General features: G+C 46.1%; 1 protein-coding gene across 1 annotated transcript in view; it reads right to left on the bottom strand.

Moving 5' to 3' along the window:
• Positions 1–148: 148 nt before the first annotated feature.
• The window catches only part of DOK6 (docking protein 6), a 172,990-nt gene continuing 157,632 nt past the window's right edge, over positions 149–15,506 (bottom strand). Inside the window, exon 6 of the mRNA XM_045296075.1 lies at positions 149–254. Coding sequence (XP_045152010.1) covers positions 149–254 — 106 coding nt within the window. The remainder of the gene's footprint in view (positions 255–15,506) is intronic.

The following is a 15,506-nucleotide window of genomic DNA, read 5'->3' as shown; positions in this document are numbered from 1 at the left end:
GAATTGACCTCAGCAACAAGGCACAGTAAACTCATTGACAGACTGCGGCCATGTCGGGTGGTGGCCAGTCCTGGTCTGGCTTTTCACTGGTCCACAGCCACCCTGGGTGGTGAAAGGAGTGCAGACAGTGTCTCCCTCCTCGTGGACTTCATGGGTCAGGTGGTGAAAGGAGAAAAGCAAACATGGTGTTGAGTCCGGTCCAGCCAGTCTCGGCTACTCTTCTGGCACGGAAACCACACTTACCATGCTTCTTCCTGAAAAGACACACGTGGGTGGACGAGAACTGGGACAACATCCCAGGGGGTGGGGGGCTTCTTACTGACATTGCTTCTTATGATTGTGAAAACAAAGTGGTGCACCAAGTCTGAGTCCTTGATACAGTAAGAAAAACTCTGGAGCAAGATGGGGTAGAGAGTAGGGGGCAGTAGTCGGGGTAGTGGGAGAAGGAGGAGGCAGTGAATCACTTATAAATGGCACCGGAAAAGAAGAAAAAAAAACAAAACTCCAGTGAGCTCCAGGTGGAGACCATGAGGAGGAAAACAAGGCGTCGGGAGGCGGTACATCCCGTATGTTACAACCCAGTGGCTCTGCGATTGTGTTAACTTACTGAATTGCATCTTGCCCTAGAGTTTCCACCAGGGGTCAACTGCTCCTCTCTCTATGCATACTGTATTTCCTGAGAGTTTGGCTTCCATTAGGTGTTAAAGAAGGAGCCATGGGTGGCGGCGGGTAATACGAAAGGCTGGAGATCTGTTTCTAAAAAGATTCACGGCTTTGGAAACCCACAGGGGCTGTGCTGATCTCTCCTGGAGGGTTGCTATGAGTCAGAATTGAATGGATGAATCACAGTGGCTTTGGCTTTTGAGTATGTGTTAAAGACCCTTGGTGGCACAGTGGGTTAGGCATTGGATTGCTAACTGCAAGGTCAGCAGTTCAGACCCACTCATTTCTCTGGGACAAAGACGAGGCTGATTGTTCCTGTCAAGAGGCACAGCCTCAGACAGCCAGGGGCAGTTCGATGCTGTCCTACAGCGTCACAAGGAGTCAGCATGGTCTCAATCGATGGCACTGAGGTTAGTCGGATTTCTTGATTTGGAAATGCAATGGTTACCAGCTCAGGTCCTGGTCAAACTAGTGGTGATGCAAACCCACCTAGTGGCTTGGGCAGAAACGACCTGGTGATCTCCTGTAATGGTTACCATTGTGGGATCCTTTGTTTGTAGGGTTGCTATGAGTTCCCTTCTTCTTTTTGGTTGCTTGGCATCCCTTCCCAGTGTCAGTGAGGCAGCAGTGTCTAAGCAGGGAGAATTCACTTTCTAGCATGGCTGCTCGTTTCCTCTGTTTCATAAACCAACCCATGGAGCAATGGAACTGTTTCCTTCTCTTCCAGTCACAGCTCCTGTTCACTCCACACACACTCGCCTCCTCTGGCCTTCCGCAGCCACCTGGTTTTCTCTGACTGAACCATCATCCCAGGTATCTCCTTGCATCGCATCATGCTCTGTCAGGAATCGGCTCTAGCTCCTTTCTGACTTAGAGGCAATCCCCTCAGACCCAAAAGCCATTTGTTATGGACTGAATTGTGTCCCGACAATGTGAGTTCTAAATCCTAATGCCAATGGTTGAAGGAGCCCTGTTGGTACGATGGATTAGGCATTGGGCTGCTAACCACAAGGCTGGTGTGGTTCAAACCCACCAGCTGCTCTGAGATAGAAAGATGAGGCAACCTTATTATCTCAACCTCCATGGAGCAGTTTGACTTGGCCCTGTAGGGTGCCTCTGAGGTAGGATCCACCCAATGGCAGTGGGTTGGGGTTTGTTTATTATATTGATGAAGCAGTATTGGTGCAGGGTGTTTAAAATCAATTGCTCAAAAGCCAGCAGGCAGAGTGGGGAAGGCAGTGTCCATGCCATAAGAAAGTTGTCAAGGGTCCAGGAACAGAAGTTGAAGAGAGACAAGGCACAGAGGTTCCCTAGAGCCGGTGCCCTGAACCCTGACCGCTGCCTTTTAAACTGTGAGAACATGACTGCCTCATCTTTAAAGCCACCTCCCTGTGGTATTTGTGTGACAGCAGCTGTTTTGGAAACCAGTCTGGTTGCTGAGGAAAGTCTGACCTTTCTTGTGCTGCCCCTACAAGATCGTGTCACCCACGCTCACCTGCCTGTGTGCATGCATGTCTCTGTACAAGGTTGTGAGATGCGGGGACAGCTAGAGTAGTTCAGGGCATGTTGTAAGTATTTAAGGAGCGTCGGGGGTGCAGTGTTTAAATCTAGACTGCCATTGCAAAGTTCTACAGTTGGAACACACCGATGACTTCAACTGGGAAAAGAAGGGGATGCCTGCTTCTGGAAAGATTTACAGAAATGGGTACCCTACGGGGTTTCACCACTCCATCCTAGAGGGCATCTGCACTTTGGGATTGATGCAATGGCAAATGACCTTTTAAAATGTTTTTTTTTTTTTTAGGAATTTGCAGCACTCTAGGGTTTAAGGATCTGAACAGGCTGTTTTGGTAGTGATAGCTGACTGCTGCTTCAGCTCTACCGGAGCTCCTCCATGAACCTGGGACTCCAACTTAGGGTGTCTCTCTGACGAGAGAAACTGCAGGAGTAACCATCTTTGTGGGAAATAGATGCTCTACCTTTCTAATAGGGAGGAAAGGAAAATCAATAATCCGATGAGCTTTATACTGATTCTGGTTCTGCTTTTCAATAAAGGCAAGGCTATTTCTACATTTGCTGATATTAAAACCAGAGAAGGAAAAGAAAATGTATAGTGACTGAAGTGCCTCCTTAAAGGTCTAGAGGAAAAACAGAGGCAATTTAGCATCTCATAGGGTAGCTGACTCTTGGGAAAGTAATTCCTTGTGTTTGAATAGCTCTTCCATCACTATTTCTGACCCAGCTTCACCTCCTCCCCCTCCAACAGCACCTACATGCCCACGCCAGGTCAAGTCATGTGAGAGAGCATAAAACAAAGAAAAATGCCCCAAAATGGAAGTTTTATACCTGAGAAGGTTCTGACATATTCTAATCTAAGACATTGCTGAGTCTGTTTCTTGTTTTAAAATTTGGGTTTAAAAAAATTGGGTTTGGCCACGTGGTCAGGGTCCTACATATAGAAGTTCATAACTAAACTTCAATGTCATTAAACTAACCTTAGATGTAACACAATCTATAAGACATGAGCTTCCATGGCATGTTGCTTCAGTCTTTCCCCAGGAATGTTTCTTGCTTAGGCACCTCTGTGTAAGGTAAGGAAGAGTAGAGATACTTGGAGACATTCAGGAGTTCGTGAGATGGTAATGGACAGGGTCCCCCATCAGCATGCATGTCATAGCAGGGCTCAGTCTCCGATGTCTCCTGTCCATTCCATTTCTCATGTATGGAGTTTCAGTCTTCACACGGCTGCTCTTGGGTATTCACACTCATATTCCTGCCTCTCTCCGGAAGTCACCTCTGGAGTCACTAGCTACTCTACTGGCCTGCCGTGTGTCTCCTGAAGCCACCTCTACCCATCTGGACCTCTGCTATCCTGACTCTGGCTAGTTTGAGAGTGAGCCATGGGATCCCCTGTGGTTGCTGTCGCAGAGATCAGGGTGATGCTCGAGAGAGATGGACTTTGGGGAGGAAGTTCTATATTCTCATGCTTCCTTGACTCTAGCTATTGTTTGGAAGGCTCTCTTTCTACTGAAACCTACTTGGACTTTCTCCAAGTCAGCTCATCGTGAGAAAACATGCTGCCCACAAGATTCAAGGAGCCATTCTCTTTGTTACACATAGAGCTGCTCTCTGCAACTTTAGTAGTTCAAACCCACCAGTTGCTCTGCGTGAAAAAGATGAGACTGTCTATATCCATAAAGTATCAGAAATCCAAAAGGGCAGTTCTATACTGTCTTATAAGCTTGCTATGAGTTGGAATCAACTCAGTGATAGTGAGTTTGGTTTTGAGTTATCCTGGCAAAATATTCACCATCCCTCACCCCAGGTTATTAGGTACTTTTGTCTACTGGTGGTGGTATGGGATAAGCACTGGGTTGCTGACTACAGGTCAGTGGTTCAAACCTATCAGCCACTCTGCTGGAGTAAAGTGAGGCTGGCTTTTACTGTGAAGATTTAAGGTCTTGGAAACCTTATAAAGGGTCACTATGAGTTGGAGTTGACTCAATGACAGCAGGGTTGGTTTCTCTACCGAGAAAACAGAGACTTTCTCCCAAATATGCCAAGGGGTGTTGATTTGCTTTGCAATATGGCGACAAATGAAATGTGGAGTTGGTATACTGTTTCTGAATATTTGAATCAAGCTTTTAAGAATTGTCTAAGGTTATATCTACATGATTGAAGCAGAGTTGATCATGAGTAGTGAGAACTTGAGACATAATTTCAGAGTTCCTCCTGCATTCGGGTTATTGAGGGAAAGAGGTAAACATTGGGTCACCTCTGTTCTAAGGTCCTTTAGCTGAGTCTGGATTCTGAAGAAGGCAGCTGCAGCAGTTTCTCTGTAGAAGAATGGAGCTGGAGAAGAGGGTGCGGGCACTCTCAGGCTGAGGGAGACAGTAAGGATGAGGAGTTCTAGTGGAGAGTACAGCACATTCCAGAAAACAGATCCACGAGCACAGCCACACTTCAGCAGACCTCGATGGGGTCAGCACCTAGGCTTCCTCTCCTACATGAGGCCATGTTGAACGGCCTGTGTGGACAAACACCCCGCTACAGAGAACTTGCCTAAAAAGAGGAACCATGATGAGGCATCAGAAAAAGGGCAATTTCTTCTTTATTGAGAGTTCATAATAAATATTTGAAAGAAAAAATAACTATTCAATGGAGTTACACTAAATTTTAAAAATATTTTGGTAAATATGTGAAAATGTGTAACTGCTCAAATCCACATATATAACTCAATGACATTGGCTGCAATTGTCACTGTGTTGTGGGTTCATTTCTTGACTACACGTGTCAACCATTTGCAAATTTCTATTGCTGACCTGCTCATGCCCCGGTCTATGAGACTTAATGGACAATGCCTTCATTTTCTGTGATCTTACACTTATACAATACTAGAGGCCTCTGTAGTCTCTCCAGGAATTTGTAGGAAGATATTTCTCCTTCACTTTCTGCCAACACTACTTTCTAGTCTCCCCCATAATCACTTGAGAGAAGGTATTACGAATTAAGACTTTATCACTGGCAAAACAATTCCCTAAAGTCGCTCACCCCAGTCAACGTTTCTTAGCTGGTCGATATTTAGGTGGAGAGCAGCTAGGAGGGGATCTGCTGACCCAGGTTTCAACCACTGCAGAGACTGCACCTTGAAGAAAAGGTTGTGAGGGCGCAGGACACATTTGATTGCCAGTCTTTTCTGCTATAACTCAGCCCTGGAATTGAGAGAGTCCTGATTAGTAGTAGGGTCAGAGCACTCTCTGGGATGTGCTTGGTGTGTGGTAAGTGAACAGGGCAGGAAAGAGCCACAGCCAAGGAACACAGGAAAAAGGGAGGCATCGAAAGGTCAGCGAGTCCAATGGTGATAAAATGGACAAGGAGTCCTGAGCACGCCTGCTCTAGCCAAAGCGTTTCTCAGTAAAGGAGTTGGCAGTGTCCAGGGGACAGGAAAGGTCAGAGGATCCAGAAGGGAGGGAGGGAATGCGTATCGGAACGAGCAGGGGAAATGGAGTCAACATGCAGAATTGAAAAGTCCTGGTCAGAGTCCCGCCCTTGGAGACTAAGCTGGGCACCTCGCTCATTGCTCATGCTGCCCCAGCCCAGGCTGACTCTGCTGACTGCATCGTCGTCCAAATGACGCCACCTGGAGGCGGAGGAGACCAATACTTTCTCCCTGCCCAAGAACTAAAGCTCTAAGGCTGGAGGGGATGTGCTGCCGCTCTCCGAGTTTCCAGATCCATTCTCATGTTTTGAGGGTTTGCATTCCATAAGGTTTCTGACAAGAAGTTCTGTCTTGTTCCTGCAAACGCTCACTTGCTTGTTTCCTGGGGCTTCCATACAGATGACCACAGAGCAGGTGCTTCTGGTCTTCAGTCTGGAGGTCGGGAGTCCAGCTCAGGCTTGGGCCAGGTTGATTCCTTCTGACCGTGTTGAGCGTGGAACCGGCCCATGCCCATCTGTTGGCTTCTGGTGGCCACCAGTATAAATTCATTTTACTCTTCTAAACGGCCACAGCCTTGGCTGCATGTTACAAATAACCATCACGGATCAAAGTCATCTCAGTGGGAAAAAAACAAAACAAAAAAATATTCTATCTAGCTCTGCTCCTCATTGAACTTACTTGAAACGTTTTTCACTGAAGAGTGTTTTTTTTATCTCCCACACAAAAGCTCATTTGCTTCCTCCACAATATGTGTAATTTCATTCTTTGTATTGCATGTAAGATCAATGAAAGAATCTCAGTTAGATGCAGGTTTGTCTAGCTTTGGTATCTGAGATTTTGAATGCTTGGGCTGCAAAGTTAGACTCGGATAATGCATAGTAACTTTCCCCCCCTTCCTCCCAGGAGTTGATTCCTTAGTTCAATGCTCGAAACATGTTATCTTTGGCTATTCTTAATTTTTTCCCTAAGAATGAAAGAGGAGAGAGGAATTTATGGAGGCAGAACACAAGAAAAGTACATCTGATATCTTGTTTCCATTAGTACAGTAAAAACTGTGAAAGATGGAAACCTGTCAGAGAAGGAAAATCCAACTACTTCCCCTGAAGGAAGAGCAGATGGCTCAGCCAACTTGGGAGACCTGGATAACAAAGCAATGCTGCCAAATTCCAGCATTTACAGGTTTCGCTGTATTACATCAGAGGAAGTGAAAAGGTTAGCTGCATAGGATTACACTTGCAGTAGAAAAGACAACTGAGACTCCATATTCTCAAAGGCCAACCAGCTTGGATGACCATCTATGGGAATGACACTGCCCTGGAAAACCAGCACCGGTGCCTTCGGCTAACCTTGAGGCCGCATTTGAGGAGCTTGTTTGACCAGGGTTGCAGCCAGGAGGCAGGCACCTTGCAGACTGAGGGGAAAGACATGTAGGAGCTGGTGCTGGGGGCACACCTGAGTCTCTATCACAAGTGCTCCCCGGTTGTGGCCTCTGCTCCTTTCCCTCCAAGAGGCCCAAGGTCAGTGTTTGTAGACTGCCGCCACAGCACCCCGATAGGCCCATCACACCCTCCTTGTGCTCGGACTCTGTCGGAATTTTCCTGTGAACGAGCCTGCGGGGAAATCTTCCTTCTGCGTCTACCAACACAGACAATATTTGAGAGGGGAACACAAACCACTGAGCTGTTTCACCCGTGCGTGTGAAAGGCATTTTTCAAGCGGCTTCTCCTGCAGTGGAAGGTTAATTGCACAGCTCAGGCAATGCTGCTTTTTTGAAAAACCTGTCTCACTCTGGGGGTGGGGGAGGGGGGGGTAGGCTACCCTTTCCCCAGGGCATGTTTCATTCTGCAGAGCGCAGCAGAGCAAGTCTAGGAGGCAGTGAAAATTGTTAGCACAATAATCCATTACCATGCCTATTGTCAGCTTTGTTTATATCTCATGCACATGCAGGATGCAAAATCTATTTAGACTTGGTCTTGACTTGAAGAAATGAAAAGGGTTGAGTTCCTTGCTTTTTGGGTTTGGGTGACTGGATGTATTTTTCTCTGGGGTTCTATTGAAAACAGCAATCGGCGTCTGCATGCAGTGAGAAAATGCTCTCTTGGCCACTCTGCTTTAGAACTCTTTTGGGTCCATTTTAACTAGTAAATACAGCAATATGGGGTGGGGAGGGCTTCGAAAAGTTACTGGAAATTATTTTTGTTTTCTAATTCCACTTTTCCATGGATTTTTTGGAAGGCTTTTGTATTTCCTCCAAACATTGTGCTGCCATTTTAGATTTTGGTGTTGGGCATCATTAATCTAAGTGATCATGTATGTGGGGGAATTTAGAGTTACATGATATGCTGTTAATGTTAGCATACATCAAAGGAGATAAAGCGATATTTCATAATTCCAGATGAGTTGCAACAGGCTGGATATATGGCCCAGGGTTTCTAGATGGGGCTGGGCTAATAGTGACTGATGTGTGCTCCTGTGTGTTGGCTGCTCTCTCTCGGTCCTAATGTCTAATCCTCTCCATTCTCTATCCTATTTGTCATGCACAGAAACCTGGGACCTGATTTCTAGAGGCCCCAGCTTGTTTGGTATTTAATTTTGCCAATGTGTGGGGAGGAGGGGATCAGCAGGGGACAAGGAAACAGGAGGGAGCTGTTGGAGAATTGCCACACCTCACTCCCTATCCCCATTGTGTGTAAGATATCAGTTTTCTCAGTCCTTCAAGCCCAAGTTGTGGGGGTGGGGTGGCAGTTCCGGTTGGCTTTGACTTAGGCAACCATTGGTGTAATAGGGACAAAGTGGCACTCTGCATGCCATTGCTGTGGCCATTTCCTCCATCTTTTCACTTGGTCCCTGCCATGTGGCTTGTAACTTGCAAAAGGTCTGTGCCTTCCAGACTTTCCTGATGGTTACTCTGGAATTCCAGACACCATGTGAGAAACTCCTGGCTGATGAGTAATCCGCATCTCGGGGTACTCATCTAATCATCAGCCAGCCTCCAGACAAGCCAGCCTTTGAGCTTGCCCAGGCCCGGACCGGATCAGTTGAGGTGTGGTCTAGTTTAGACTGGCTCTGTTGAACATAAAGAACAGACATGGCTGTCGCTTAAGATTCTGAGCTTCGGAGTGGGTTGTTGTGATCCATAAATTGATGGCTGAAGAATCAATCATTCTTCACCAGTAAGATAAACAGGAACCCCCCATTATCCATGTGGCATATGTTCCAAAGCCCCGAGGGGATGCCAGTCACCAAGGAAAGAATCAACTGCTACCTGTAGTATGTTTTCCCCCTTCCTACAAAGGATCTGTACACAGCGTCTCGCAGAGAACAGTTTGCATCCGTGGGACACTGGAAGCCTAGCTACTTGCCCAACTGTGTGTTCATGCTTCTGCTCTTGGGAGGAGGAGGAGTCTGGGAGACGATTTCATCATGCTGCTCTGCATGCAACTTAAATCTCTCGGCTGTGGAAAGCTAAAGTGTGGACAAGGGAGCGGTTGCTGCCTAACATCACGAGCAACATGCCATGGTGACAGTGACCACATGCTCTGGGGACCTGCGTTCTAGAGTCCCTGCCACCTTAGGGGCTAGGGAGAGGTGCCTGCTGACACTGGTGTCAGGGAATGAATCAGTAAACAAAATTCCAGCCAAACTAAGAATTTTTAAATTATTTTAAGCAAAAGAAAATTTATCAAAAGGGAAGTAAGACCTGTGGGATAGTCTTAGGACACTGAAAGCATGAGTGTATTTAAGTGGAAAATAAACAATTAATAAATAAACACTCATTCCAACTTCGAGCTAGCTATGCCCTTGGAGAGAAGAGACCAGGACCAGAGGAAGGGAGGGACTGCAGATTGGAATCTTTATGGAATGGCCGCTAAAAAAACCTGAGTTAATTACAAGTCACAGAGACACACTAAATCATCATTGTGGGAGCAGACAGCCTCATCTGTGTTCCAAGTAGCAGCTGGTGGGCTTGAACTGTTGCTCTGTGGTTTACCAAAAATGCTGAGGGAGCACAAAGCCTCCCATTTCTCCTACAGAATACCTGGTGGGTTCAAGGTGCCACCCTTGCAGTTAGCCCCACAGGTAACCTCCAGGGTGACCTGGGGACATGACTCATACAGGACACAGCCCGAAAGGACTTGCCAGGCAATTGTGATGAGTGGGCTAAGAAATCAAGAGCTTTGTTTTCACAGGGTACCTGACACCGAAGAATTAGGGAGCTGGTTGAGATAGAGAGCATGTCCAGTCTATTCTTAAGACTCTGACAGAGGGAATGGTGGATCCACTGAAGAAGAGGACATAGTTGGGCCTACAGCTTGGTCACTCACGTCCTGCTCAGAGAGATTCCACACTGGTATCACCTGCATTAATGAGGCTCTAGATGGGTTGAAGGCACCTATTAGAAGACCATAAGAAGAACTCGGACACAACCCAAAGACATGCGGGAGTAAATGTGAATCACAAAAACCAATCATAAAGCAGCCTATCTTCTTTAAGGGAGTTTACATGATAGTTTAAATCTGTATGCACCTGAAATGCTCGCATAAAGGAAACCCTTTTGCTTAAAGATGATGAAATAGGTTTAACCCAACATTCTCACAGTGCTCAGAGCAGGAAAGAAACTTTCCGGTGAACCTTCAGTTTCATTTTATGGAACAAGTCACCAGTGTGTTCATTATTCAGGTCTTTCTAGGTTGCCTTTTCCCACAGGAGGGAAGTCATTCTTCAGTGGCCATCGTCTACGTCACCGCGCATTATGCCTCTACTGCTCCTTAACCATTCCTCCCAAGAAGGCAGTTCAGGAAGGAGATAAAATACTGAGCATCTTTTGATGGAAGGCTCAGTGTCCTTAAAGGACACAGCTGGGTGTGGTCCACGGCCACTGCAGCTCAGTGAGGTCAAACAAAGGGGAAGCAAGCCCACTAGTTGGGCTTCCCAGAACCCAGGCATCATCACTTCTCCAAGTCTTACTTTCGTGGAAAATCCTGGGTTGATTTTCATTTTCACGTTTGGTCAGTCATGGTTATCCTGGAAGCTCCTCCTGTCACTGGAGGCTGAAGTAAGCCATCAGGCAGGCAAACACACTCACGTAGAAACACTCGTAGGCTACAAGCATTTGGAATAATTAAGCAATTATCCTGGAGACGAGCACCTCAGAGCAGGACCTGAGGTGGTAGGGTCTGCAATGGTTGCTGATTTCCTGACAACAGGATAGGAAGGAACTTCGGAAGCTAGAGAGGAGTGCACACCACATACACAAGGGCAAAACCCAACCGCTGGCCAGCTGACCACATGTGTCTCAGTAGAACGTGCTAATGGAGTTTTTCACTGCCTGAATTCTTTTTCAATGGGAAAGCAGTTATTGTTTTATTAACTTACCAGATTACAAAAAATAAGCATGGTAGACACCTTAGTTCATCCTCCTAATAAGCCTGTGAGTCTGATTTTCTACAAAATGGGTGTCTTTTTCCTCATTCCACCTTGCGTTAGGTTGATAACTGAGAAGTTGAAGGTGCACAGGAGCCAGGCAAGGTCTGCTCCTCCACCCACTAAGACTAACAGTCTCAGAAAGGCAGCATGAAGTCATTATCAGTCAAGGGTCCAGTATGCCAGTGGATTTGTAATACATGGCAACAAAAACGCAAACACTGACACCAGATCAGGTTCTGTGGCAAGATTAGACCCAGGCACATATGTACTTCTCACCATAATCTCTATTCACCTGCTTTTGGGGTAAGGTTGGAGTATATGAAAAAGTGCTTCACTTTATCCAAATTCTTTTGCTGTGGACAAATACATCTATAATATTCTGGGGAATGAGACTGCATAAATAAAATATTTATCACACGAAATGTGGCTAAATATTTAATGATCTATACAAATATCGCTAAATATTTAAGGCAGATTGTCCTGCAAAATTGCTTTGTCAGCTCTTTTGATTCAGCTAAGGTGGTATATTGGGGTTTGTAATCAGCGACTTGAAACAGTAATGTATGTCCCATTTTTTCTACGGATGACTCAGCTATGCTGCTACAGTGCATTTTTAGAGCGTGCTCATTGATGCTGCTACTTGCCATCCTGCTGGTTTGGACTTGAGGGGCCGTGGGGACAACGAAAGAGAGAGCTGCTGGCTCTGTCCCACCCTCACCATGATTACTGCTGAGTCTCTTGTGGCAGCAGCTGTGTGGATCCAATCCAGCTGTGTGGATCCTTAGGGTAGATAACCTTCTCCAGGGGCTGGTCTCTTCGGTAAGATTAATTCTCGTTATCTTTCCAAGTAGCATTCTGGTAATACTTTATTTCAGCACAGTTTCGTTTGTTCTTCTGACAGTCCACAGTCCATGCAATAGTCTTTTGGCCAACACCACAATGCAAAGGTATCCATCCTTACTCCCTGCCTGACTTCCAGGTGGGTCAGGTGCAACTGGAAAACTTTTGCTACAGATTTACCTGGTACATTATGTCATCCAATTTCCTGACTAGCGCGTCCATGGCCATTGATTGTGGAAGCAGGCAAAATAAAATCCTTGCCAACTTGTTTTCCTCCGTTTATCATAATTTTGTAATCCCTGACTGAAGTGAAACATAACTTGAAGCAATGACTGAAGATTCAGGACTACAGCCTGCTGTAGGGATTGCATCTCAATGTAAAGATAACAAAAATCCTCGCAGCTTGATTAGATCAGCAGTATCATGATAAACAGAGTAGTAGAGCATCCTTTTGTTGTATTTGAACAACTGCCGCTTCATCTATGTACAGGCTCTGCATGAGCACCATGAAGTGTTTTGAATTCCTATTCTTCCCAATGTTACCAATAAATTAATATCCACATACAGATAAACATCTCTCCAGTAGTCTCTGCTTTGGGCCCCAATCCATCTGATATTAAAAACTCACTGGGATTGAGTCAATGCCAACTCATAGGGTATTGGGTAGAAGTCATAGGATGGGGAAGCGCTGCCTCTGTGCGTTTCTGAGACGGTAACTCTTTGTGGGAGTAGAACACCCTGTCTTTCCCCGCTGGTGTATCTGGTGGTTTCTAACTGCTGAGTTTGTGGGTCCCAGTGTAACTCCTATGTCACCAGGGATCCGACATCATTTACAAAAAATAGTAATGTACCATACTTTCAGTTGTAAAATGACGCTTCTTATCTGCTGTCAATCATTTGGGAACCTTATAACGGTGTGAGCCAAGCCAAAGACCAGAGGGCCAAATCAGAATGTCATGAACCAGACTGTTCGCAGTATAAGATTGACCACTGGTGGAAGCAAGTAAGAGCCACAGACAACACAGGTAGGAGGCATCCAAGACAGTGTCCTGGCGTCAGACACCAGGTGGGCTACTCAGTGGTTCCAACACGCAGCACCTGGCTAGTGCACTGGCAACGAGTTCGAGGGTCTGGAACTGTCTGTATTTTATGGCCCAAATAGTTGTTTCATTTCCGTGGCATTCTCCAAGGATCTCTGTTATGGATGCTACGGTTGTTTACCATAAACCCCAAACACCATTGAGTCAATGCCGAGCAACAGTGACAATGGAGGACAGAGTGGAACCACCCCTCACGATGTCTAAGGCCATATAGGTTTGCCACAGAGCATCCGGTGGGTTCCCACTCCTGACACTTCCTGCATGAACAGCTCAGTGCTCACTCACTCTGTGACTCAAGGGCATCCTAAACCAAGGACATTGTGTTCAGAAGACTCCAGAGTAGGGAATGGCTGCCTGGCAAACATGAGTTGTCTCTTGCCCAGGCACATCTACTAGGAGATTAGACCAGCTTACATGTGTTCTTTGGGCACCCCCGACCCGCCTGGCCCCTTGGAGACAATGCAGGAGAGAAGTAGTAGGTCACACTTCAGGCTCCTTAACTCCTACTACTCTGCAGGGAGTCGTAAATTGTACATTTCATTTTAAATTACGGCGAAAAGATACCTAGCAGGATCCATGCCATTTCCATTTCTACACGAAGAATTCAATGTCACTGATACTATTCTTCTCTCCCAACTTCCTCATCCCTGGCAACATGGCTAATCCTTGTTGCCATGTGGACCGCTCATTTGCTTGTGCACCGCAGAGACAGGTTTTCAAATATTGAAGCTTGTTGGCAAGCCTGTGGTGAAGCAAGTCTATAGGTTGTTGGTTCACCTCAGCACAGGTTCACTTTGTCTCTGTTCCATACTGGGCGAATTTAAGAATTTTAATTATTAGACACTTATAAGACTACAGTCAAGCCTCTCTTTAATGTGTCCTGGGAGTGGCGAGTGACCTAATATAGCTCTTCTGGTCATAGCCTTTGTAACTGTCATTAAATGAGTGGGTGAAACCATACAGATTGGGTGTCTTTCCTCTATCTTTGATAGATTTGGGGAAGATGGCATTCTTCGGAGTGATTAACAGGACTAATTGTGATATAAAAATTTGGTACTCTGAGAACTGGGTATAAAATGAGACATCTTGGAAGCAGGATTTCACTACCTTGGAGAAAGCTAGACAAGGAACGTATCCTCTGGATCCTGAGATTCTTGGACCAGAGGACAGAGAAGCAGGGACAGCTGCCACACTAGAACAAAAGGCAGTAGGGGACGCTGCAGCCCATGGAGCAAGAAAGCTGAGTGCCCTCAGGTCGACTCACTTGCAGTGTGGACTTTCTCAAGGCACTTATGGGGAGTAGGTCTACTGGCTCAAGGAACTATAGTGGGACACCTTTGGGCATTGATCAGCAGCACTAAAATACTTTGGAACCTTGCCTGAGCAAGAGAGACCAGCCTGCAGGCACAGCTGAAAACAGGTGCTGCTGGCCTGAAGAACTATCCTGAGCTTTCTAATCCTGAATTGTACCTTATTAGTTAACCCTAACAAACACCAGCATTGTGGGTATTATCTGTGAGTTGTGGGTGGAGAATACAATGAATTATCAAGCCCAGCAGAGAGTAGAAAACACCTTGGGAAGAGTGGCTGCTGTCAGAACTGGTCAAGAAGGCTGGAGGCAGATCTGACCAGCTCATGGAACTGGTGGGGGCTGCCATTGACTCTCCTTCCTTCCTGATGTCACTACCCTCCCCACCTTCTTACAAGGGGACGGCTTTATTGGGATATTAACCTTATTGTGGTGGTCTGAAACCAAACCTGAAAGCTCTGACATCCGTCTATACGTAATAGACATTTGCTTATTTAATATACGTGAGGTTACACTCTATTTATACTCTTGTGCCCGTCTGATTGTGCTCAGCATGGCATTTTCAAGGTTAACCCGCATTCCAGGAAGCATCATTTCACCTTATGGCTGCATATTCTATTGCATGTACACGCCATATGTCACTACTCCACTCATCTGCTGGACACTAGTTGTTTTCAGGGTTTGACTATTGTTACACGGGGTTGTGACGAACACCAGCACCCAGGTTTCTGTTTGCAATCTTGGTTTCTCTTCTGAGCATACACCTAGGATTGGGCTTCGGGGTTATAAGGTTAGGGCTCTGTTCAGCTTTCTGAGGGACTCTCAAACTGTTTCTCCCCGTGGTTATGCCACTTGACATTTCCACAAGCCCCATGAGAGTTCTTTTTCTCCATAAGCTCACCAACAGTGTTTTGCATTCTTTTGGTCATTGCCACCCTTGTGGGAGGATGAGGTAGTATCCCATTGTGATTTTGATCTCCCTAATGGCCAGCGAAGCAACCCAACTGCTAACTAAAGGTGGATGTTCTGAAACCACCAGCAGCCATCCTGCGGCAGAAAGGTGTGGCAGCCTGTTTCTGTCATTATAATAGGTTCTGGAACTCACAGGGGAAATTCTATTCTGTCCCATAGGGTTGCTCTGGGTTGAAGTGAACATTAATGAGTAGTGACATTGTATGTCTTCTCATGTGCTTGTTAGCCATTTGGATATTAGATCTTTTATAAATCA

This window comes from Echinops telfairi, unplaced genomic scaffold (assembly GCF_000313985.2).
Source record: "Echinops telfairi isolate 266 unplaced genomic scaffold, ASM31398v2 ScPeMD7_7400;HRSCAF=8409, whole genome shotgun sequence".
Lineage (NCBI taxonomy): Eukaryota > Metazoa > Chordata > Mammalia > Afrosoricida > Tenrecidae > Echinops > Echinops telfairi.
This window is presented reverse-complemented; position numbering and strand designations above follow the sequence as displayed.